This window comes from Theobroma umbraticum, unplaced genomic scaffold (genome assembly GCF_002168275.2).
Source record: "Theobroma umbraticum cultivar Fairchild unplaced genomic scaffold, ASM216827v3 scaffold_204.0, whole genome shotgun sequence".
Classification (NCBI taxonomy): domain Eukaryota; kingdom Viridiplantae; phylum Streptophyta; class Magnoliopsida; order Malvales; family Malvaceae; genus Theobroma; species Theobroma umbraticum.
This window is the reverse complement of record NW_018397267.1, coordinates 3,486,026-3,509,447: the sequence shown is the minus strand read 5'-3', so window position 1 is coordinate 3,509,447 and position 23,422 is coordinate 3,486,026. Positions and strand designations below refer to the sequence as shown.

The 23,422-nt window shown below is 36.0% G+C and overlaps 4 protein-coding genes and 4 non-coding genes across 10 annotated transcripts in view; 7 read left to right on the top strand and 1 right to left on the bottom strand.

The window, feature by feature from the left end:
• Positions 1-1,627: 1,627 nt before the first annotated feature.
• PHYE (phytochrome E) lies at positions 1,628-7,292 on the top strand. Its single transcript, XM_021439489.2, has 4 exons — positions 1,628-3,890; positions 4,739-5,546; positions 6,052-6,342; positions 6,513-7,292. The coding sequence occupies exons 1-4, from the start codon at positions 1,841-1,843 to the stop codon at positions 6,739-6,741; spliced, it is 3,378 nt and encodes a 1,125-aa protein (XP_021295164.1). The 5' UTR covers positions 1,628-1,840; the 3' UTR covers positions 6,742-7,292.
• Positions 7,293-7,396: 104 nt separating this feature from the next.
• ML5 (MEI2-like protein 5) lies at positions 7,397-13,573 on the bottom strand. 2 transcript variants are annotated; one of them, XM_021439491.1, is made up of 13 exons: positions 13,276-13,573; positions 12,410-12,453; positions 12,194-12,325; positions 11,648-12,117; positions 11,107-11,265; positions 10,886-11,002; positions 10,637-10,788; positions 9,978-10,069; positions 8,917-9,877; positions 8,730-8,814; positions 8,573-8,641; positions 8,209-8,388; positions 7,397-7,993 (listed from the first exon to the last, which is right to left on the bottom strand). In XM_021439491.1, the coding sequence occupies exons 2-13, from the start codon at positions 12,438-12,440 to the stop codon at positions 7,871-7,873; spliced, it is 2,571 nt and encodes an 856-aa protein (XP_021295166.1). In that variant the 5' UTR covers positions 12,441-12,453; positions 13,276-13,573; the 3' UTR covers positions 7,397-7,870. The 2 variants fall into 2 exon arrangements, with proteins under 2 accessions (XP_021295166.1, XP_089640993.1); XM_089784867.1 differs by lacking the exon at positions 13,276-13,573 and having other exon boundaries at positions 12,410-12,469.
• A 1,273-nt stretch (positions 13,574-14,846) lies between these two features.
• On the top strand, positions 14,847-20,875 carry LOC110424697 (16S rRNA processing protein RimM family). Of its 2 annotated transcripts, none has more exons than XM_021439330.2 (10): positions 14,847-15,370; positions 15,585-15,721; positions 15,823-15,957; positions 16,097-16,207; positions 16,596-16,877; positions 17,483-17,682; positions 18,098-18,392; positions 18,601-18,711; positions 19,435-19,623; positions 20,475-20,875. In XM_021439330.2, exons 1-10 carry the CDS (start codon positions 15,178-15,180, stop codon positions 20,817-20,819), a joined length of 1,998 nt encoding a protein of 665 aa, XP_021295005.1. In that variant the 5' UTR covers positions 14,847-15,177; the 3' UTR covers positions 20,820-20,875. The 2 variants fall into 2 exon arrangements, with proteins under 2 accessions (XP_021295005.1, XP_021295006.1); XM_021439331.2 differs by having other exon boundaries at positions 15,311-15,370; positions 15,652-15,721.
• A 641-nt stretch (positions 20,876-21,516) lies between these two features.
• The window catches only part of LOC110424364 (large ribosomal subunit protein eL32z-like), a 6,797-nt gene continuing 4,891 nt past the window's right edge, over positions 21,517-23,422 (top strand). Inside the window, exons 1-4 of the mRNA XM_021438920.1 lie at positions 21,517-21,652; positions 21,757-21,883; positions 23,108-23,289; positions 23,366-23,420. Coding sequence (XP_021294595.1) covers positions 21,794-21,883; positions 23,108-23,289; positions 23,366-23,420 — 327 coding nt within the window. The 5' untranslated portion in view covers positions 21,517-21,652; positions 21,757-21,793. The remainder of the gene's footprint in view (positions 21,653-21,756; positions 21,884-23,107; positions 23,290-23,365; positions 23,421-23,422) is intronic.
• LOC149526697 (small nucleolar RNA U31b) lies at positions 21,974-22,066 on the top strand. Its single transcript, XR_016351776.1, has one exon. It is a non-coding gene; the product is annotated as a small nucleolar RNA U31b (small nucleolar RNA).
• Positions 22,339-22,425, top strand: LOC149526696 (small nucleolar RNA U31b). Its single transcript, XR_016351777.1, has one exon. It is a non-coding gene; the product is annotated as a small nucleolar RNA U31b (small nucleolar RNA).
• Positions 22,502-22,578, top strand: LOC149526695 (small nucleolar RNA Z195/SNORD33/SNORD32 family). The gene has a single exon (XR_016351773.1). It is a non-coding gene; the product is annotated as a small nucleolar RNA Z195/SNORD33/SNORD32 family (small nucleolar RNA).
• LOC149526694 (small nucleolar RNA Z196/R39/R59 family) lies at positions 22,645-22,730 on the top strand. Its single transcript, XR_016351774.1, has one exon. It is a non-coding gene; the product is annotated as a small nucleolar RNA Z196/R39/R59 family (small nucleolar RNA).

The following is a 23,422-nucleotide window of genomic DNA, read 5'->3' as shown; positions in this document are numbered from 1 at the left end:
ATTTATCATAGGAATTTAACTGGTTTCTGCAAAATAAGAAAAATAGGTAAGATATCCTAATATGGTATCAATAGTTTGCTCATAAGCAATCAATAGTAATCTAGCTTGGCAGTTGCCATGCAGGACAGTAAGCATTTTGCAAAGACTTAAGCCATATGGGGAAATTAATGTAGCTTTTGATTTCAAGTGCCATATCTGTGCAGATCAGAAAGCAAAAGAGAAATAAGCTGAAGATCATATTTTCATTCTTGTTGGAAATTATCAGAAAATGGGTGGCTTAAGACTTCAAGTAAGCAGAAGTCTAAGTGATTCAAGCACAGATTCTCTTGGACTAATCCGATGCAGTACTACTGTATACTTAGCTGCTCATGGTTGGATGAATGGAAGGAAGAATGAACTACAAAGCAAGCTAAGAAGTAAGAAATGCCAGAAAAAAGCTACATTAACTTAAAAGCAATACCTGCTATCCATGTTAGAACTATATATATTCAACTTCCTAACAAATATCGAAGAATTACAATCCTTGGAATAGTTATGGTTAGTGTATTTTGCTTCTTTCCTACAACAACATTGAGTTCCTATAAAAAGCTTAATTTTAGAACTTCGGTAATGATTAAGGTAATTGAAAGGTTAATAACCGATACAAATAGAATCTAACTGAAGGAAACCATGCTTAATGGGATGTCTGTTTGAGAAAAGAAAACACAACCACCCCTATAAATAGCTTCGGTACATATTCAGATTAGTATTAAATGTAAACAGGTGTTTGAATTGGTTACATGTCGAAATCACTAAATTTGGTGACATGCAATGTGATTAGGATGACATTCTTGATATGACCCACAATAGTTTAGATGAACACTAACTAATTGATACCTTAATTCATAATTAATAAAAAAAAAGAAAAGAAAGGGCAGTGTTGGTATTTTTGCACACCAAAACTCGTGGCTCTTATTTGACATAAATGTTCAAGATTTTTATGTTTTTCTTATTCCCTTTTTGGGGTTGGTGTGGGAGGTTTTACTTACGAGGGTGTCCAAAGAGAATGGACCAATCCTCTGGTGTCTTATCTTCTCTTTTCACATTCATTGTCTAACATGTTATTTGATATCTGATGCTTTTTACAGAGTCGACAAACTTTGGTCTATCTCTTTGGTACTAAGTCAGTGTTCACAATTTTTCTATATTCTATAATCCATTTTTTGGGGGCCTGTGAAGCACTACATCATGTCCCCTTATTGCTGTTCTTAGTTTTGACATACACCAGACATCGGATCCATGGCTCGAAACCAGATGTGATTGATTTTCTTATGTTGATGTGATTTAAGAATATATTTTTACAGGTATAATTCATTTTTAGCCTTTGAAATGAGACAAGTTAAAAAAAAAAACTCATTAGTTGCAACAAGGGCAGTAATGAGGGAAACGTCAAAAATTGACATGAGGGCGACACTGTACTAGTGCAATATTAGTGGTTTCTAATACATAAAAGTGGCAGCAAAGGCATGTTAAGACAGGTTTAATCAATGAACAAATCTTGATTAGGGGAATGGAAACAAGTACTAACAACCCAACTAAACATGTTTAAGGATGAGATAAAATTTAGTAGTAAGAACCCCTCCTGGAAATGGAAAAAGACATTTGGAAGTTTATTGCAAAGAGAGAATCAATGAAGCATCAACCAAAAACAGGAGTCGCAAGTACAGTGATGATAAAGTTCCAGCTACTACTTCCACTGTTGCTACTACTTCTTCTACTAACTCTTCTTACAAGACACAAATGAGTTTTTGAGAAGAAAATCCCATCAGCAAAAAAAAAAAAAAAAAAAACCTTGTAAGAAATGGAACCTGAGAGTGGGGAAAGAGCAAAACAGCCCCAACAACAACAGCCCAATACTACTTTTTCTTCATCAGCTGCAAGTAACGTGAAACCCATCAACAAAGGCAAAGCCATTGCTCAGTACAATGCAGATGCTGGGCTCATGGCTGAGTTTGAGCAGTCGGGTGTGTCTGGTAAGTCCTTTAACTATTCAAGATCAGTTATTTATGCTCCTCGAAGTGTACCTGAAGAACAAATGACAGCTTATCTGTCAAGAATCCAAAGGGGTGGTCTCATTCAACCCTTTGGTTGTATGATTGCTATCGAAGAATCCACCTTTAGGATCATAAGTTATAGCGAGAATTGCTTTGAGTTGTTGGGTTTGCGTTTGGATACTGAGGATGAGTCCAAAGCATTGACGGGTTTGATTGGAATTGACGCAAGAAGCCTTTTTACGCCAGCATCAGGTCCTTCCTTGGCAAAAGCTGCAGCTTCTAGGGAGATTTCATTGTTAAACCCGATTTGGGTTTATTCCAGGAGCACTCAAAAGCCATTTTATGCTATATTGCATAGGATTGATGTGGGAATTGTGATTGATTTGGAGCCTGCAAGGTCAGGGGATCCTGCATTGTCTCTTGCTGGTGCTGTGCACTCACAAAAACTTGCTGTTCGGGCGATAGCTAGGCTGCAGTCACTCCCTGGGGGTGATATTGGTGTACTATGCGATACAGTTGTGGAGGATGTTCAAAAGCTTACTGGCTATGACAGGGTTATGGTGTACAAGTTCCATGATGATGATCATGGTGAAGTTGTGTCAGAGATCAGGAGGTCTGATTTAGAGCCATACTTGGGTTTGCATTATCCTGCCATAGATATCCCTCAAGCTTCTCGTTTCTTGTTCAAGCAGAACCGTGTGAGGATGATCTGTGATTGCCATGCGAATCCAGTCAAGGTCATTCAAACTGATGAGCTGAAGCAGCCTCTCTGCTTGGTAAATTCAACCCTAAGGTCACCCCATGGATGCCACACACAGTACATGGCAAACATGGGCTCCATTGCCTCATTAGTGATGGCAGTCGTTATTAATGGTAATGATTCAACAAAGCTCTGGGGGCTGGTTGTTTGTCATCATACTTCTCCCCGCTATGTGCCTTTCCCCCTTCGTTATGCCTGTGAATTCCTTATGCAGGCATTTGGTCTGCAGTTGTACATGGAGCTTCAATTAGCATCACAGCTAGCAGAGAAGAAGATTCTCAGGACTCAAACCTTACTCTGTGATATGCTGCTCCGTGATGCCCCATTCGGTATTGTGACACAATCACCTAATATCATGGACCTTGTAAAGTGTGATGGTGCAGCATTGTACTACAATGGAAAATGTTGGTTGCTTGGTGTGACTCCAACTGAATCACAGGTAAAAGATATAGCTGAGTGGCTGCTCAGCACTCATGAAGATTCTACTGGATTGAGTACTGATAGTTTGGCCGATGCTGGCTATCCTAGTGCTGCTTTACTGGGTGATGCAGTTTGTGGCATGGCTACTGCCAGAATCACTTCAAAGGATTTCTTGTTCTGGTTCAGGTCTCATACTGCAAAGGAAGTGAAATGGGGAGGAGCCAAGCATCATCCAGAGGACAAGGATGATGGAGGAAAAATGCATCCAAGGTCATCATTTAATGCTTTTCTTGAAGTGGTGAAGAGTAGAAGTTTGCCCTGGGAGATTCCAGAAATTAATGCTATTCACTCTTTACAGCTTATAATGAGAGATTCATTTCAAGACATGGAGGATGGTGGCTCCAAGGTGTTAGTTTATGCCCAGCAGAGTGATACTGCGATGCAGGGGATGGGTGAACTCAGCTCAGTAACATATGAAATGATTAGATTGATTGAGACAGCAACTGCTCCAATATTTGGAGTTAATACAGCTGGTCTCATAAATGGGTGGAATGCAAAAATAGCTGAATTGACAGGTTTACAAGCTGATGATGCAATGGGGAGATCCCTGGTTAATGAAGTTGTTCATGAGGATTCACGTGAAGTGATTGCGAATCTGCTAAGAAGAGCTTTGCAAGGTAATGCATCCTTGATTAATGATAGAGGATATACAATAAAGAGTAATGGCTTTTTGTTTTTGGCTCAAAACAGTGCTGCTCTTGTTTTTTGTTCATATTTTATTCAGTGTACAGCTTGTGCATTTTATGTCCATAGCTGTCTTCTACCAATAACTAACTCCACAAACTTTAATTCCATCACTCTGGTCTTGGTTGCATTTATCAATTCCTCAATCTTCTGTTTCAAACATATCTTGTAATAAATAATTGAGTATTCTCTCTTCTCCGAGAGCTCTGTTAATATTCACTTTGGACTCCTGTTGTAGTTTTAGTGCCTTCAAGTAAAAAAGAAGCACTCATCTATTCTGCATTAAGCATATTCAGTTTTTATGAACCATCCATATGATTCACCCTGTCACTTTGATTTCAAATTAATGAAAAAAGTCATTTTTTGTCAGTTCTTCATCAGATTGCCCTACCTTCACCATCTAGATATCTGTGATAACTATCTGCCCTTAAGATATCCTTTTGTTTCTGTGGAGTTTGAGAAAGCTTGTATGAAATTGAAGAAAATGTGATAAAGGAGAGCTTCATGTATTAAAGATGATTAAAAATGTACTTGGTCGTAAATTTCCTTCTTGCTTCTTACAAGCTTGAAGGACACAAGAACTTCAACTTATTTGTTGTTATCCTTTCTTATCCGGTTCATAAGTTGCTCTAGCATAAAAACAGAATTGGGTGTCAGACTGAATAAAAATGACTGGCCTTGTTTATTGTTTCCCTCCCAATAACCTATTTGTTTACACTTTTCTTCTATAATAGCTTTTTCAAATGATATAACAACTCATTTTTCACCCATTAATATCCAGGTGTGGAAGACAAAAATGTTGAGCTGAAACTCAGAAATTTTGGGCTTAATCGGCAAAACTCAGTTGTTTATATTGTGGTCAATGCCTGCACAAGCAAGGATTACACAAATGATGTGGTTGGGGTGTGCTTTGTGGGTCAGGATATTACATCTGAGAAAGTTGTGATGGATAAGTTTATCCGTTTGCAAGGAGATTATAGGGCTATTATACAAAGTCTTAGTCCCTTGATCCCTCCAATATTTGCGTCTGATGAGAATGCCTGCTGTTCTGAATGGAATGCAGCCTTGGAAAAACTGACCGGTTGGAGCAGAAGTGAGGTCATAGGTAAAATGCTGCCTGGAGAAATCTTTGGAGAATTATGTCAGCTGAAAGGTCAGGACACGCTGACTAGATTTACGATTCTGTTGTATCAAGGAATTAGCGGTCAGGATACTGAGAAGTTCCCATTTGGGTTTTTTGATAGAAAAGGAAAATTTCTGGAGGTTTTCTTAACAGCAAACAAAAGGACTGATGCAGATGGGAACATAATTGGCTGTTTCTGCTTCTTGCAGGTTATTGTGCCTGACCTCCAGCAGGCTACTGAAGGACACAAGCAAGAGGACAAAGAATTCTTTACAAAACTTAAGCAGTTAGTTTACATGCGACAAGAGATGAAAAATCCTTTGAATGGTATTAGGTTTACCCACAAACTTTTAGAAACTACAGCTATTTCTGAAAATCAGAGGCAATTCCTTGAGACCAGTGATGCGTGTGAAAGGCAGATATTGGCAATAATTGAGGATATGGATTTAGGAAGCATTGAGGACAGGTAAGTCGCTGTTTAGGTCCATACTCTGCATAATTGACCTTGTAGCTTCACATTACTTCTGTTGTTCCTTTTGCTCATCATATGGGACCAGTCATCTTTAATATATGAGAAGCTATTCAATAGCCTCTAACAGAGGAAATTCATTCATCTTTTGAAGAAGGATGTCTTACCATCATAGTTTCTTGATACAATTTTCACAAGCATGTTAAGCAAGCATGATTCTTGACTGCATTTATGATGTGGAAGCTTTTCTAATTTCTCTTTTTGATGCAGATTTGGTTCAACTTATTTCCTTTATCTTCTTCTCATTGCTCGTTTTGGTGATAAATATTAGTCATCTTTTCATTTTGAAACCACAAATCCTTTTTCAAACTATTATTGAAGTCATTAAGAAAACTGTAGAAGCAAGTAGTTGATCACGAACAGTAATGATTTTGTTGTTCTGGCTTTAGGTGTATGGTACTAAGCACTAATGTCTTATATTACCTCCTGTTCTTTGCTGCAGCATGGAGCTAAGCATGGAAGAATTTCTTCTGGGGAATGTTCTTGATGCTGTTATCAGTCAAGTCATGATTTTGCTCGGAGAAAGGAACTTACAACTTTTTCATGAAATTCCAGAAGAAATCAAGAGACAGTCTCTGTATGGTGATCGAATTAGGCTCCAGCTAGTCCTGTCGGATTTCTTGCTTAGTGTGGTGCATCATGCTTCTTCTCCAGATGGCTGGGTAGAAATCAGGATTTCACCTGGTCTTAAGCTAATACAAGATGGCAATGAGTTTGTCCGTTTACAATTCAGGTACCACAATTATGGTGTATTCCTCCATAAAATACGACACTGTCAAATTTTTCCGTGCCATCTACATAGTTAATCCATTAGAATCTACTCTGATAAATATGATTTTTATTTGTATGTGGCATGGTAAGACAGTTCATGATAACTAAAGTCTTTTTGTTCTGTGCTTGTAGGATGACTCACCCCGGTAAAGGCCTTCCTTCTACTCTTATCCAAGATATGTTTGAGGGAGGAAATCAGTCGATGACACACGAAGGCCTAGGGCTAAACTTGTCTCGGAAGCTTCTAAATAAGATGAATGGTCAGGTTCACTATGTCAGGGAACATAGCAAATGTTCCTTCCTCATTGATCTTGAAATTAGAACAAGGAAAGGAACACAAAAGGCATCACAAGCCGAGTGACCCTAATCTCTTCCGGAAACCCATCCTTTAATATGTGTAGATGGGCCATATATATTTTACACCTTGCACCCAAAGGCTTCTATGAAATAAGGTAGTAGCAACTCTTCCATTTTGGTTTCCCCCCTCTCTTGTTTCATCTTGTCAACAATTCATGCGGTGAGGCCTGTTTGTCCAGCAATGCTGGTCTGACAATAAGCATGTGAGTGTGTACATATATACTTTGTTTTTCTTAGAATATATCGTAGTGGAGACAAGGTGTTGAGGTTTTGCTAGCAGAGAAGAACGAGTTGCATTGTAAGAAGCCCAGGAGAATTGTGTATTAATAAAACAATGCCAAATTGAGCCTGCTCATTCTACAGGAAAAAATGTTACTATTTCCCGCCCAGAAAAGCAAAGGGTACTCGGCTGCTAAGGCGACAATAATGCTAATGCATTGTATACTAAGAAGCACAATTGGGAGATCTTAGTGTCCCACTGATATTAGTTGTTTGAGGTCTGGCTGTTTATGATAATACCATTAATTTCAGACTACTTTTCATGATTGCTCCATTAATTATCTTGAAAACCATGAAATGCATCTATCTACTAGTACTTTGTATGTGCCAAACATGCTCTCACCATACATGCACAGTCTAATATCATCAATTAGCATACATTTCGTAGAAAACCAAAATATGTGATTAATAAAAACAAAGTCTGTATGTTGCACTATACAATTTTCTGTGAATGACATTAATGTTACATCCCTAACCCTCAAAATCTCAACTCTCACAACACATATCCATTTTGACATATAGACATTATATTTGCATATTTAAACTATCCAATTCCAGATCACCTAAACACCGCAAAAGACCCAAAACAGAGAGGAAAGGCAGAATTAATCACGCAGAATCCTGAAAAATCCTCCCAAATGCAAAAAAATAAGACGGTGATCTGTTCACAAACCACAATGCACCCTACGGGTTCAAACGCTCCACTACTTAAAGAGTCAGACTACACAAAATCTGCATCCTGCTATAGGTGGTTCACCTCTTCCTATGTTTATACAGTTGATCATGTACGCATAAGTTAGCACTCACTGCCCCCAAAGAATTTGGTATGAGGGCAATCTCCTTCCAGTATGCTGTTAAAATGTTTCTGGCTCCTCACCAACATCTCTCTCTTGAAGGCTACCTGAAGAATCACCCAAGTGAGACCCATTTGGCTGGCGGATGATATTCAAACTAGAGTGCAGATGTTCTGGGATGCTCTACACAAAAACAAAGAGAGTAATTGTTATTATATTAATGAAACTTGTGTGTGTGAGTATCAGACCAACTCCCGAATAAGAAAGGCCAACTGATACTTATTTAAAAAGAATCAATTTCAAGTCACTCGTTCAAAGCACTGAAAAAAGATGTATGCCAACGAAATTTCCATGTATGGGTAATAATACAATAGAAGAATTATGAATACTAACGCTACCTGATCACCACCATCTGGGCCCTCAGAGTGAAAGAGAATTGGGCGGCAGCGCTTATCTTCATTCATCAAGCTTGAATTCTGGAAGTGGGCAACAAGGGCTGCCTTTCCCTGGATTCGAGCATATGCCAAAGAAGCAACTTTCTCACTATTAAACTTCTCCCACTTCTTTCCATTAAATGCCTGCATAAGATTTGTTAACATAATTGAGTCCATTGAAAGCATTCCAAGGCTTCAGTAACAAGCTAGCCCTTCTCTTTAAAAATAAGCACAAATTTTATAATTAAGAGAAAACATTAAACTGATCAGTCCTAAATGCACCTAAGAGACCAAAGGTTGAAAAAATATTAAGATAAAAAAATATAACCTCATAAAATGGAACAATGTGCGAAGGAGATAGCATATTGATAAAGGCATAGCCCACGTTGCACTTATTCTGCACCTCAAATGGGAAAATCTGTCAATTGCAATTGAACTTGAAGAAAGATGATCTAAACTGTCCATCACAACCCCAAAGTAATTACCTTAAAATCAATGGGCAAATAGAGAAAATCATAAGTCCCCCGGTGATTTTCATCAATGGCAGCCAGCAACATCTTTGAGGTATATCTGAGGATCATTATGAAATAGAGATTGTCAAGAAAAGGTATCAGCACTTCAAACGTATCGATGGGTATTCATAAAGCAGAGGATTATAGAGATTGTACTGACTTATTTGGAATATTTTTTATCATCAGGGTTGTCCGAGTATCTTCGCCACTAATAATTTTATCCAAGTCCAGCTGAAACTGCTTTTTGTTTTCCAACTGGTTCCCATTATTTTCAACCCGTCTGCTCCTCCCACGCTCAGTTAACCCCTCCATACCATTAGGTACTAGTCCTGGGTATGGGCCATTGCCCAAAAATACAGGACTCAACCTAGGTGAAGACATCATTCTCATACTTGATGAACCATTCTCAGACACATTCCGTGGAATGCTAATACCTGAACTAATAGTGGCATGAGAACCCATATTAACCATAAAACCACCATCATTGTGGCCTACACCCATGCCTCCAAAAGCAGCAGAACTCATAAATGAAGTATCTGATGATTCTGGGAAGAAACCAAAGTGCCTTTCTAGAGGAACGCCAGATGGAGCAGATCCAATGTGATGATGATGATGATGGTGGCGTTGGGATAAGCCTGAGAAAGATCCTTGCCCACCTGAGTATGGAAAGCCATGGCCCTTTCCATTGGATGAGAATGGATGCCCCAAAGATGATGTTTGCCAGACTGAAGAGTTGGTATCCGTATATGAATTTGGATTTCCCCAAAGAAACTGTGGCCCAGATAATGTTTCCATACTCGAACCATTTGATGGACCAAAAGTAGATATGGTTCCATGGTATTGGCTCAGCTTTGGCTCAGGCAATGAATGGGAAAGTTGAAACCCAGCTGCATGGGTTGAATTTGTACTGCTGGTAAATGAATGCTCTACATGACTACCCCTCCCTTGGTCCTTGCCAATAGGTGCAACTTTCATGGAGTTTGACACTTGAGGATGCAGTATAGACGCCAGACCAGGTAAATGATTGCTAGATGTTGGGCTCATGGTCCTGAAAACAGGGGACTTACTAAGAGAGTGCATTGGACTATGCTCTATAGGACTGTTAAACTGGGCCCAGGTACCTGTCATGAATATTTCAACATCCTCAGTTTACAAGATAAATCCAAGACACAATCGAAGCATATGCAAACAAATGACAGAATGTAGCTCCAATAGCCCTACCTGGTGGAGAATTGCCTATTGGGGAACCAACTTGATGTCTGAAACCCCGAGATTCATCTTGTTCAAGTTCTTGATTCAGTTGCAACATCAAGCTACAATTCAACAAGGATAATTAATCAAAAATTTTCATCATTGATAAACTTTGAAAAACAACAAAAGAAAGGAATCAAACAAACAAGTTCCAATAGAGACTAAATGCAGAATGAGGAGAGTTTTAACATTATTTTTTTAATAAATAAAAATAAAAAATTCAAAATGTTGATAATGTCTAGCATGCAGCACCCAAGATAAAGGATCCACGTAACTACACTCCCACATGGCCACGACTACAGTAGTTCTGATTGTTACCAATTCCTTATAGTGCTTCCATTTACAATCTACACTAGTTTACTTCTTCAAATTATTGTCAATGCATATACATGAAAAATTAACACTACTGCAAAACATGCCAACACAGGCAGAAATAGATTAGCTTTCATGCCGTAGTACCAGTAGAATAGCAAATAGAACAACACTATGAGTCACACTCAGGAAAATGCATGCTCCAGTGCTATGCCAAGCGATATGAGGAAGAACTTCTTCCAGAGGGAAAACAAGATTTATCAAATAAAAAAATAACAAATTTTGAAACAGAATAATCAAGAATAGGATATACGCACTTGCGACGAGCTCCTCCAGGGCGACTAGGTTCAAGCTTAATTCGTTTACCAGCTATGTCACTCCTATTCAGTGACTTAAGAGCTTGTTCTGCAGCTCTAACATCATAAAATTCAATGAACTTATGGTGTCTCTTGTGTGGTGTTTCCCTTATCTGCTTTTATGTGATGAATAAAGCATTACAGAAGTGTTAAACATGCAGTCTCAGGTTTGTAGCAAGAAAACAATTTTGAAAAAGAAAAAAGAATCACCTCTTTAACCTCGCCATAAACCCCAAATATTTGACGAAGATCTTCATTTGAAACTGACGGATCCAAATTAAAAACTACCAAAGTTCCTTGATTAATATCCTTCTCTGAGGGATTATCCTGGTGTAGTATAGGGTTGGGAGTAAAAAGCAAAGTGGAAAAAACAGTTAATAATAACAACACTGAGGCAAAACAAATTATTTGAGATTAAAAATGCTTTAAACCTTAGGAATTGAGAAGTGAATGTCAAGTTTCCTCCGTCTTAGTGGCTTGTTCTGTAATGCACGCATAGCTGTTCGAGCAGAACGAATATCATAATAAGATATCATCACAAAGCCCCTGTGTTTACATGCAGTGTACAGAGTTCTAATATCACCATATTGCTGCAGAAGAAAAAAAAATGTAGCACTCAGATCAAAAGAGATAGAACGAAACAACAGGTTTGGGTCAATAGCCATAGTCTAATAGCTCAAAGTTGCATTCCAAAAATTAGGAGAACATATATCTGCAACTTTAAACTACTCTACACAATACTTTTAACCTGAAAATTGGAAGGTTTCCAAATCAGATTACTCAGTCAATTCCAGCTTCTAAAACCTGCATTTCTGGTTCTAAGAGCACTGTATTCTAATTTCCAGCAATTCATATATCAATGAGGGTAAAAAATAATAAAAGTATTTCCAAAAGCAGAATGCACTTTTACTGGCATCCCCAAGAAGGTGCTGTCAAGGAATGCCATCAGACAGAATTTTAAGAATCAATTACCTCAAAAAGCGCTCTTAGTTCTGAATCCTCCACATTGCTATTTATATTCCGAACAAATAATGTTCTTGAAGGATGTTCTCCATATGGATGTTCCCCAGCGATGGTTCCAACACCATTTGGAAGACCATAATGCGGCATGCCATTTCCAACAGCAGCATCAGAGAGACTCACTTTTGACATACCAATGTTCAGGCTCTCTTGTGGATCAGTTTCCAATTCCATACCTCCTCCGCTACCAAAAAGGTCATACTCCTCCAAATCTTCCAATGAACTAGGCAACCCGCTCAAGTCAAAATCATCCATAATGCCAGCTAAAAGCTCATTCTCATCATCAGGAAGCAAGCTTCCAAGTGCATGAGCTTCGATGTCTCCAAGTGGATCGTTGCCCTCCACATCTTGATGGAGGTTATTTAAACCAGATGCAATATCATCAAGAGATTGATAAGTATGATCAGTATCATTTAAGTTCACTGCATACAGCCAAAATCAGGTCAGACTTTCCTTAATACATTAGGTATTAGTATTTAAACAACAGCTGACACTTACACTTTTCATGTGGAAGAACAGGCAATGAGCTAGAAAAAAGGGTAGCATCACTTGAGGCATGGTAGGCATCAGAACCAGATAATGCACTTTTCACTTCCTTAGATTCATTTGCCATTGGAACCTTGGTAGTACCTACATCGCACGTGTTTAACAAGATCAGAAATGAGAAAACACACTTGGTCTATTGGCAGCATAATATGACAATTGTGAAATTACCTGAAGCCAGATGGTTAGCAGACGGCTTCATTGCATTGCCTTTTCTGCCAAGAATAAGGGAATAAAATATACATCAATCTTATGAGACATAGCACATGTACACTTGACAACCAAATTACTACTAAGAATGGCAAGAAACAAACAATCTAAAAAATATTTTGAAGGGATCATGGAAAGTTAAATATAAAGTCAGAACCAACAACCTGCACAATGAACTTTTTTATGAAACCCAAACAATGGCATATGGTATAATAATATGAATAATATATCACATAAAATCCAAAACTTTATGTCTAAATAAGTGCAAGACTTCAGATTGAAATTCAAATTTCCAGTGAAATTCAGAAGTCTTTATCTTTTTATCTTTTTTCATGAATCATTACACCTAAATTCCAATCCAAATTCATCATTATCAAGAATTAAGACCAATTCTTAAATCCAAAGTCCAAAAAGATTCAAAGAAAAAAAAAAACTTAAGCACAATCAAGATTTTAAAAAGGGTCCAAAAAGGCAATAATAAATAAATATTTAAAAATAGCAGCTGAAAATTAAGTATTTTGAACAATAATAATACAGTACTAATAAACTTTTATTTAATATCCAATATCATAAAAAACAATATGCTATCTAATGACAAACTCAAAAGACAAACAAAACCCAGAAAATTTATTAGAAAGGAAAAAAAAAGGGATACCAACTGTAATATATCAGACTCAAACTTACTTGCTCAAAAAAGAAAAAAACCCAATTCACATTAAACCCAAAAATGAAATTATTAACTTTGAAATTCAAATATAATCATCTACAAGCCCACCAAAACAGTAAATTGAATTGAATAGGAAAAAGAAAAAGACAGAAACAATTACCTGAATGAGGTTCAAAGAGAGTATAGATTAAAAGCCTGTATGACAAAAAGAAAAGAAGAGAAAAATCATTAACTGATTTTCAAGAGAAGGCTCTCTGCCACGATCAAACACAAGAACAGAGAGAGACGTGTAGAGAGAGAATTTTGTGCTAAAGAGTGCTTTGCTTTCTCCCTTAAAGACTTAATGGTTTTCTTTTTGGCAAAATAAATAAAAAGAAAAAAAATTGAAAGTGATGATGATTGGACGAGTGGAGTTAAAAGAGCAGAGAATGATTGAGAGAGAGAGAGAAAGGGCAGGAATTGTGTTATGAATGTGGGGATTTAACTGTATTTAAATATGTTTTTGGTTCCAAAAACACGTTTAGCCAAAAAAAAATAAAGAAACGTTGGAATTTTTTTTTTTACTATGTGGATAGAGTTGAATCCGGGGTTTGACCTCCGGGTCGAGGTGGAATTGCAAAATTGCCATCGAAACTAGGTTGGTGGGAATGTGGGCACAAATAAGGATGACGTGGATACGATACAATCTTGGACTTATCCAGCGGTAATACTAAATATTAATACATAAACAAATATATATTTTGGATTTTACTTAAATTTGTAACATGGATAATGTATTAATTAAAGCGTGAGGCTGAGGTGGCGTGAGGCATTGCCCGGATAAGCACTTGTCTGTTCACACTATGCACAGCAGGTTTTTCCAAGTCAAAAATGTTCATCTATTAATTTCAATTACTTTAAAAGTTAAATTACAAGATTTTTCTCTAAAGAATTAATTTAAAAGATTTTTTTCCTTTGACATAATGCTTGAAAAAAAATTCTTAAATTATTAAAAAAAATTTAAATAAAATTTTACTCTTTCTTCATCTCTAATGAGGCACCTCTATTTTTATTTTAAATTAAATAAATTTATATAATTAATTATTAATTTATTCTCAATTAAAATATTAATTATTATTTTATATTTATATAATTATTTTAAATTAAATAAATTTTTATAATTAACTATTAATTCGTCTTTAATTAAAAAATCAATTATCATTTCATATTCAAATAAGATATGACATTAATACGGGTAATAAAATTATCATGTAACATAAAATGATAAATAATATTTTAATTAATAATAATTATTTAATTATTAAAAATTTATTTAATTTAAATTTAATTAAATATAATAAAAATAAATATTTTATTTTTTAAAAATAATTTATGAATTTTTCAGATCTTATACTTTTCTATTTACGAAGAATTGAACGTGTAATTTATGTGCCATGAGAGAGGGAGAGGGCACCAAAAAGATAAATTATCCGACACGAATTGTCTTTCCTGCTATGTGCAACTTGCAATCATAAAACTATGTACATATATATATATATATATTAATGAGTCATAATCAACAGCATAGTATTGAATAACATTGTCATGAATGGGATATAATATGATCAAATTATTATAACCAACAATTCGCGCAAAGTTAGTATAAAGTGACATTTGATTAATCTACTTTAATGGCATCGATAAAATACTTTTCTTTTTTTCAAGTATATGCGGTCCGAATATTCTAGTTCATTTAATATCTATGTTATAAACCATCAATTTTCTTTAGTTCATTTTGGTCAATTCTAGCTTTCTTAAACTAATTTTTCTTTACAAGCAATCACGACTTAAAAAAGAAGTTGTTTGCTTTATGAAAATAATGAAAAGTAATTTCATGTAAAGGTAAAATTATGAAAATCCAAACCCTTATTCGATATTTTGTCTTACAAATATCCGGTGGAACAACGTTAGATGAATGACCCTCGTGCGGCGGGCTCATGTTGTTTTGATGGTTTCTCGTTATTACTTGTTAGTGACTTTAAACGGTTCAACTGAAACTACAAAGAAGTGAAAGGAACGAAAGATGCAAAAGGCTTCACTTCTCTGTTCTTCGAACCTAATCTCTTCGCCGTCTACCTCTCTTTATACTCGTCTTCCTCTCACGGTTCCTTTTAGAAATCGTTGCTCTCGTTCTTTCTCTGCTTCCTGTCGTCCCCGCTTGTCACTGAATCGTTTCCATGGTCGCCGCCATGGCCTTTCTCCTCTGCACAGCACTGGTAAATTTTATTTTAGATTTTTGTTTAGTGTTCGATATATTGGAGGGTTGTTTATAATTGGTTTTGCTTGTTTTTGTTTCTTACGCATTGGGTTTCGGTGTTTCACTTCTTTATAATTGTTTGCGGCGCTGTGAGTTTAAATACACACGTTTTTTTTTTTCATTTTCTTGGTGAATTGTTATGAATATTGAGATAATTACGTTGGGTACTTTAGCTACTGAAGAGATGATTGAAGCTAGCAAGAATGTGTCTGGTTTTGTTGAAATTGGGTTCCTATCCAGTGTTCATGGGCTACAAGGAGAGCTTTGTATAAAACCCAGAACTGATTTTCCTGAATTGCGGTTTTGCAAGGTAGGACATGTTCTCACGAAACATTTTGACCTTTGAATTAGGTTAACGTCCTAAAAAATTTCTTTTTTTTTTGTCCCCTTTTGAAAATTGGTGCTTTCCAGGCTGGGAGAAGATGGTTAAGGCAACAAGTTTCGGGTAAAGAAACAATTAAAGAAGTAGAGCTTATTGAAGGAAAGGAACATCCTGGACGGAAGAGTTGGATAATTAGGTTCAGTGGGATTGAAACTGTGGACCAGGTGAGATGAGTAGAGAAGATTGTTTTTTACATTTATTCACGTCTTAAGTATTCTTGCCCGTTTTCCTGTAAATTTCTCTTTCGACTTTTATGCTTGCTTTCACTTTCATGTGATTAAACATTTTTAAGTTTTTGTTCAGGCTAGCCAACTTGTAGGTTCAACTTTATTGGCGGAGGAAGAAGATAGGCCACACTTGGAAGAAGGTGAATTTTATACTTGTGATCTTGTTGGAATGAGAGTCATTCTCAAGGTAATGTACTCATTGCCTCATCAGGCCTTATATTAAATGCACCAATTTGTTAACTTCCATAAAAGCATCATTTTGTTTCTTTTATTGTTTTGTATTTGTTCATTTACCTATGAATAGTTTCTTTTGTTTCTATATTTAGGGTCAGACAATAATTTTTCCATAGCGAATTCAACACAGCTTCACCGTTGAGTTTGTCTAATCATTCTTCTTATAGTAATTTTTTGTACCCATATTAGTGTATTGATTTATCTGTGCATTTTAATCAACTTTATTTATTTTTTCTCAATTTTTTTGGATGACCTTATTGTTTAATTTTGTTTTTGTTCATTTTAGTTATGATTGGCAATGTTTGGATTATTGAAGATTTGTTTGCACTGCCTGCTTTCAGGAAACTGGTCAAGTTGTGGGAACAGTTGTTAATGTTTTCAATACTGGAGCTAGTGATCTTTTACATGTCGTGCTCAAATCATCTGTACTGAGGCCTAATGGAAGTGGGTCTAATTCGACAGAATCTGGTGATTCTGGTCCCCTTATTTGGGTACCTTTCGTTGAGGAAATCGTTCCTAATGTTGATTTGACTAGAAGAGAAATGCAGATCACACCTCCAAAGGGACTCCTTGAGTTGAATGTACGCTCTGATGAGAGGTCCAAGAAAGAAAGGCGCCAACTTGTAAGCCATACTCTTTTGTACTCTACTTGATTTATTATTTATTGTTTGCATGATTTTTTCTTAAATATCATTCTGCCTGCTTATATTCTTGTCAGCTGAGACCTCCTTTCTTGCATTTCTTCTTCTTCTGTTCCTCCATTCTCTTATTTAAGTAGATATTTCTTTTCATATATGATTATTCAGATTTTTTATTTGGGGCATGTATATTTTGTTGCTTGCTTCCTATTTATCGTTGTGCTGCTTGGAGTATAATGTTTAACCATGAGTTTGGTGATTTCAAAATTCAACTATTAGGAGCTATTCCTTTCTCGCAATATATCTGTATCTTAAAGTTGGACTTTGTGTTACATCTCTGATGCAATCACTGAACTTTGTACATCTGTTCAGAGCGTGGTTCTGGAAATGTTGTTTTCCTGGTATATTTGATGTTAATTTCTTTAAATTAGTCTTAAGTCACCATGTGCATGCATTTGTGGCTGCTTTATATGCTCATCTTCTCAACCTCTTCTTTTGATTCACGATGCTTCTGTACTTTTCATATTTTCAAAGTTTACATGATTGTATCAGTCAGGGTCTTGTATTGAGCATCCTTTGACATATGTCAGGAATGGAAAGAAAGGAAAAAGTATCAAAAACGCTTAATAGCTGCAAAAAAGAAATTGTGTGAAATGGAGCAACAACATATATTTCATGGGTTTAGATTTGGAGAGAAGTCTGAAACAAGCTTACTTGCAGATCAGATTCTCAGTGTTAATTCCAAATTGCTTCAACAGGCATTGCAAAATATTGAGATAGCTTCAAAGAGGTGAAGTTTTTATTTATTTATATATTGTATAAACTATATATACTATATAGCAATTGAGGATGCAAGCCTAGTTATGGTTCAGGCTGGAAAATATTTTTGTTTTGTACATGTCGAGTTTTTGTCTGCAGCAATAAGTAGTTGAATGTTGTAGCTTGTTGGGGCCTAGTTCAGTTATCGATAACCTTTCAATAACATTGATTGATGTTTTCTCACTTTACACACATCAAAACTTCTCTTTAATTGTTCAATCAATTGATCATATATTCTTTTCTCTTCAAACATAATGGCAAAAAGATAATTTAGTTTCATCTTAAACTCCTCTTATAACTAGGAAGGCCTTATCTGAAAGGTAAGGGTGATCTACAATGGTGCCAAACTTATTAAATTTTTGCTTCTGCATTACTTCTTGAACCAGATGGAGTATAACTGAGTCACTCACTGGAACTAAGCTGGTGAGGAATAGATTGAGGATATCAGAAAAATGCTTTACTCCATGTACAAGTGAAGAGAAGCTGGGGGCAAATCTCAATTTGCAGGAAAAGGCACTCCATCTTGTTTCTAAAGGCAAAGTTGCTCTTGTTTTAGATATGAGTGACCAAAGGAACCACGGGAAAGAATATGACCCTAGTCTTGCTTTCTCAGTAAGCATGGAGAATTCAGAAACATCCTCCCTTCAGACGTTGCTTTGTGATGATGAGAGGTTTGTGAAGGTGGTACTAAGATTAGAATTTTCATTTGGGAAATTTTTTTTCTTAGTTTGTCAGTTGTCACTGATTCATGCAAATGAAAACTTTCATTTATAAGCTACTGCTCTTAGAATAACATGCTCATTGTTTTCTGCAATACTATTCTTTAAAAAATTTGAATCATACTGAGCTCCAATTCTTGAATTTAAAGCCTTTTGTTTGTTGCTTGCAGGTAGAATATCGTTTATCAGTGCCACTGGTTTTGATTTGCCCAGCTGATGAAATCAATTCTATGGAGAAGCTGTTTATAAGTAACAATTATTTTGGGTTTGACCCTGAAAAGGTCAGTATTATTTTCATTGAATTGCTTGTGAACTTTGGATGACCTAGAAGGCTAAAACACTAGCAGCTGAGTAAAGATATAAGCAATGTTCATTACAGGTTGAAAGTTTTGCTATCACATTTCAGCATGAATAGCAATCGTTTCCAATATATTCTTCTTCTTTCTTTTCCCCATCCTGAGTGTCACGGAATTAGAGTTATGTCTGCTTGTTAGATTATATAACTTACATTTTGGAGAAGGAGTTATTGCCTTCTACTTCAGGAATCAAGGTGTGAGCTTCTGTAAATGAAATCTCCTAAGACTCACTATGTTTCAACGTTTCATAGTTTTGATCAAATCCAACTTTTCTTACACAATTACCGAGTTTAAGTTTTGGTCAAATCCCCCTGTTCCCCGGGTGAAATTCTCATTCCAATCTTCAACTTGACTTCATTAACTTTTAAATTGGAAATTCAGTTCTTTGAAAAGGTATGGCTTTTTATTTTATTGCTTGCATGTTCCACTAATTGTTTACCATTTGGATTCTTGCGGAGTTGGAGACAATCTTTGATAAAATCCATAACTTTGGGAATCCATGAACTGGGTCCTAGCATTCATGCTTGTAATCCTGTTTATTTTAATGTAGATGAATTAAAAATGATGAATATGAAGTACTTAATTTTATCCAATGTGTGTGACAATTCTATGTGTATGAGCATCTTTTACCATTCAACCAAATTACAGGTTTGGTTCTTGGAAGAAGAGAAGCTGCCAGTTGTTAGCAGTTTGCTGGAACAGAACAGGCATAAGATTTTGATGAAATCACCTTGGGAGATATTGCAGTCACCAGTTGGATCTGGAGGAGTCATTAGCTTGCTTTCTTCAAATGGTATTGCAGAGAATCTTGCCCGAATGAGTGTGGAGTATATTCAGGTTAGAAGCTTCATTATTGTTTAAGTTAGTCATGTTCTATCTCGTGTCAGTCTTGTTTTCCATGTAAAAGAATGGGGTTAGACTTTGAAATGTTTTATTGATGCTTTTATAAATTTTAAGACATCTATTTTGCTACGAATGCTCCAAAATAATCATAAGAGACTCGTGAATCAAGTCCAAAGGCAGTCTTTGTGGCAACAAAATAGAGGTGCATGTAGTCAATTTTCTTGGCTCTAGTCTATTACCAGTCACTGTAGTGAAGTTGATATCTAAGTCAACTGTATTGTGTCAGATGGTAGAACAGGGAAAGCATTTTAGATATACTTCCAACTCAGAAAGTGCTGTAGAAAATCGGTTCTTTTTATGTTTCAATCTTGTGTGGAGGAAAGATAATGCAATGTTATATTCTTTAAGGAAGAAGCTCCAAACTTGTGGCGGAGCGTTGTCTGATTGTCATGCTCCACATCCCACATGGTGGGGGAAGATCTTAGTTCATAAATTTGGTTTTATGATCCCATAATTAACTTCAGTTTTCACTCTCAGTTGATTGTCCTGGGGTGTTACAGTTCTTCTGCATGCATGTGTATGTCTTCGTGGTGACCTTGTTAACTGGACTGTTCTGCGCATTCCCTTTGCATTTCATACTTAACTCAGGAATTTGGAGCTAAGATGCAAGTCATCTGTTTCTATATCAGCACTTGAACATCTGCTTGCTGCATGCAAACAAGTTTTTGCACATGCATACATACATATGACACAAAGCTCATGTCATTAACATTCTTGTCCAGAATCTGCTCTCTGGTAGTGTTCTCTTTGTTAATTCTTGTTTCTACATGACTTGCTTCTTGCAGGTATGCTGCAGTGAAAGATATATCAGTGGGAGCTCGCTGCTCCTTGGATTTGTTAACTCAAAGGAAGCAGATATCGGTGTTCAAGTTTTCGAAGATAGAGAGGATATCGAGGAAGGTTTTGGCATGATATTCTCGATGGATATAATGAAGAAGTTGACAAGACAAATCAATAAACTTCAATTCTATGCTGTTGCAAAGCCAAATTCACATGTGGAGCTAGTTGAGAAAAAGTGGGTTGAGGTTGATCCTTCCTCTCCGAACTCGTACGAGTTTTATTTGACAATATTTAGTTGTTTAAACGCCTCTCCTTTGGGTAAAATTTGTGTAATGGAAATCACAGAATAGTGTACAAAGAGAGTTATTGGTTTTCCACAAAGTATACGTGTATGACCTTTGCTTGCCTTCCTTCTTTTGTTTCACCTTTGTTGAGGGCTCTGAGGGAGAGTGGCTTTGTTAGAAATGCATAAAATCCAATCCCCAAATCATGGTTGAATTCTTTTCCATGCATTCTAACATAAAAAACTCGGCTTTTCCCTTAATGAAGGAAAAGGGACAGAGGAGGTGCATGGAAAGTGAAATCCCCATGACATTTTTTTTTTGTGTCCAAACACTTGCACTATAATTTTTATATTCACATTACATAGAATGTTACATACATATGTAATATTAAACGAAACTTTAAAAAAAATATAATTTTATTCATTAGTATTTAATTTTATTTTTTTTCTAACAATTGTTTGGTGAACTTATATAATGAAAAAATATTAAATTTATTTGTGAATAAATCATGTTTACTTTTATATTTTTAAAATTAAAATATCGTAAATATTTGATTTAATGAATTTCGAATTTAAAATCTCTCAGTATCATTTAAAAAAAAGACCAAAACAAACTGGGCTGGATCTTTGAAAAACCAAAAGATCATTATGAATTGAGCCGACCATGGAATAAAGGAAGCCCAAGGGCCAAAACAAAACCAACCTTTAAGAAGTTAAAAATAAATAAATAAAAAACAAAAACAGGCGGCTATTTTCCACCGTCGATTTATTCTAATCTCTCGAACAAACCCTAAAAATTGAAAGAAACCCTAAAACGCTTCGCTCTCAACGCCTCTATAAAACCTGCCGCAATCCTTATTAGCAAAGCCGCCCCGGCCACCCCAAACCCCTAATTACCCAGTAATCCTCTCTCCCTCCTCCTCCTCCTTCTTCAGATCTTTTTTACTGTTATAAATGCCAGCAACTTAAGTAACAATTTTTTTTTGTCTTTGTTAATGATAAAGGAGGTAAGAAGAAGAAGAAGAAGAAGGATAAGAAGAAATGGCAGTGCCGCTTCTGAGTAAGAGGATCGTGAAGAAGAGGGTCAAGAAGTTCAAGAGACCCCAGAGCGACCGCAAAATCTCCGTCAAGGTTTATTAACATGGCCCTATTTTAATTCAAGTTTTGATTTTTGTTCTTATTTTCAGCCATTTTATTTTGAGCTTTGGTTTTTAATGAAGGGAAAATGATGATAGTAATTGTCGCCCCAGTCTTACTTTGCATATATCAATGTCTTCGTATGCAAAGTTGGTGATTGACGTTTTTATCTGATTCCACTTCTTATATTTTTGCAGCTTTTATTTGTTTACGAAATTAGTTAAAAAATCTTTTTTTTTGTTAAATGGGTTTGAATATGGAAATGAAGATAGATCTTGACACCCAGTCTGAGTTAGCTTCTTTCTAGATGCAATATGCTGAGTCAGTAGCGATCGACTATCTGATCCATTTAGCGAGGGTCTTGTAAATTTTCCTTTTTTTTATTCCTTTTTTTTCTGGTAGTTTCGATTAAATATTTATGGTATTGCCTTTTAAAGGAAAAGTTGGAAGGAAATGATGATTGTTGTTTGACACCCAGTCTTACTTTCATCTCTTGATGGAAGATGGTGATAGTAATAAACACATTTATCTGATCCATTTTTATAACCAACTTTTCTTATTTTACTTTTATCTATTTTTTTGTTAATTGGTTGTGATCTTTTGAAATATGCAAGGAGGTGTGAGGATATTTATCCACCATTTCTGTATATGAATGATGAATATTAACATGCACTACCATCTGATCTCTGTTGCATATTTTGTTTTTTTTTAAATGGCTATTTGAAAGTTAATTTTTTTTTATTTTTGTCACTTACTGCAATCTATGATGTAATGAATCATCAGACCTGATCTTTCTGTGATGATTATAGAAAATAATCACCATCTTTCGGCTGAGATTGCTTATCTTTGCTCAGAATTTTATATTACAGGACAGATGCAAGTACCTACTATGCTTGCTTTTTTAAAATATCTATATGTTTTTGTCTCCTTGGAGTAGGATTTCTTGTAGGAAAGGTTTAGGTTTTTTGCCCATGGTATCTGATGTCCAGATTTATGTTTTTGTAGCTGGGCATTTCGTTTTAAGGGCATATACTAATTTCTGAACAGGTCTTGCGACACAGTTAGCTTTTATTTTGCAAGCTTTCTGTTACTAAATCCCTGCTCACATCCTTACTGTTTTTATTTCTTATTTCTTATGCACAATTGTCATTTTTTGCTGTTAATTTTGAAATTTTGAAAGTTCTCTGACTTATCATGGTTTGCCCTGTGTAATGGCAGACAAACTGGCGTAGACCAAAGGGTATTGATTCCCGTGTAAGAAGAAAGTTCAAGGGATGCACTTTGATGCCCAACATTGGTTATGGTTCAGACAAGAAGACTCGTCACTATCTTCCTAATGGCTTTAAGAAATTTGTTGTGCACAACGTCAAAGAGCTTGAACTGTTGATGATGCACAACAGGTACTGTCAAACTTACCAAAAATGAGTAATTCATCATTGTCTACGTTTATCTTAATTTGTTTTTGTTGCTTCTTAGGACATACTGTGCTGAGATTGCCCATGATGTTTCCACAAGGAAGAGAAAAGAGATTGT

Excerpts from the sequence above, each read along its gene's own strand:
- PHYE (XM_021439489.2), top strand. The coding sequence starts at position 1,841 with ATGGAACCTGAGAGTGGGGAAAGAGCAAAACAGCCCCAACAACAACAG. Across the intron at positions 3,891-4,738 it reads GCTAAGAAGAGCTTTGCAAG|GTGTGGAAGACAAAAATGTT; the intron begins GTAATGCATCCT and ends ATTAATATCCAG. Across the intron at positions 5,547-6,051 it reads TTAGGAAGCATTGAGGACAG|CATGGAGCTAAGCATGGAAG; the intron begins GTAAGTCGCTGT and ends TCTTTGCTGCAG.
- LOC110424697 (XM_021439330.2), top strand. The coding sequence starts at position 15,178 with ATGCAAAAGGCTTCACTTCTCTGTTCTTCGAACCTAATCTCTTCGCCG. Across the intron at positions 17,683-18,097 it reads ATTGAGATAGCTTCAAAGAG|ATGGAGTATAACTGAGTCAC; the intron begins GTGAAGTTTTTA and ends TTCTTGAACCAG. Across the intron at positions 18,712-19,434 it reads TTGGGTTTGACCCTGAAAAG|GTTTGGTTCTTGGAAGAAGA; the intron begins GTCAGTATTATT and ends ACCAAATTACAG.
- ML5 (XM_021439491.1), bottom strand. The coding sequence starts at position 12,440 with ATGAAGCCGTCTGCTAACCATCTGGCTTCAG. Across the intron at positions 8,389-8,572 it reads ACATTGTTCCATTTTATGAG|GCATTTAATGGAAAGAAGTG; the intron begins GTTATATTTTTT and ends AATCTTATGCAG. Across the intron at positions 7,994-8,208 it reads GCCCAGATGGTGGTGATCAG|AGCATCCCAGAACATCTGCA; the intron begins GTAGCGTTAGTA and ends GTTTTTGTGTAG.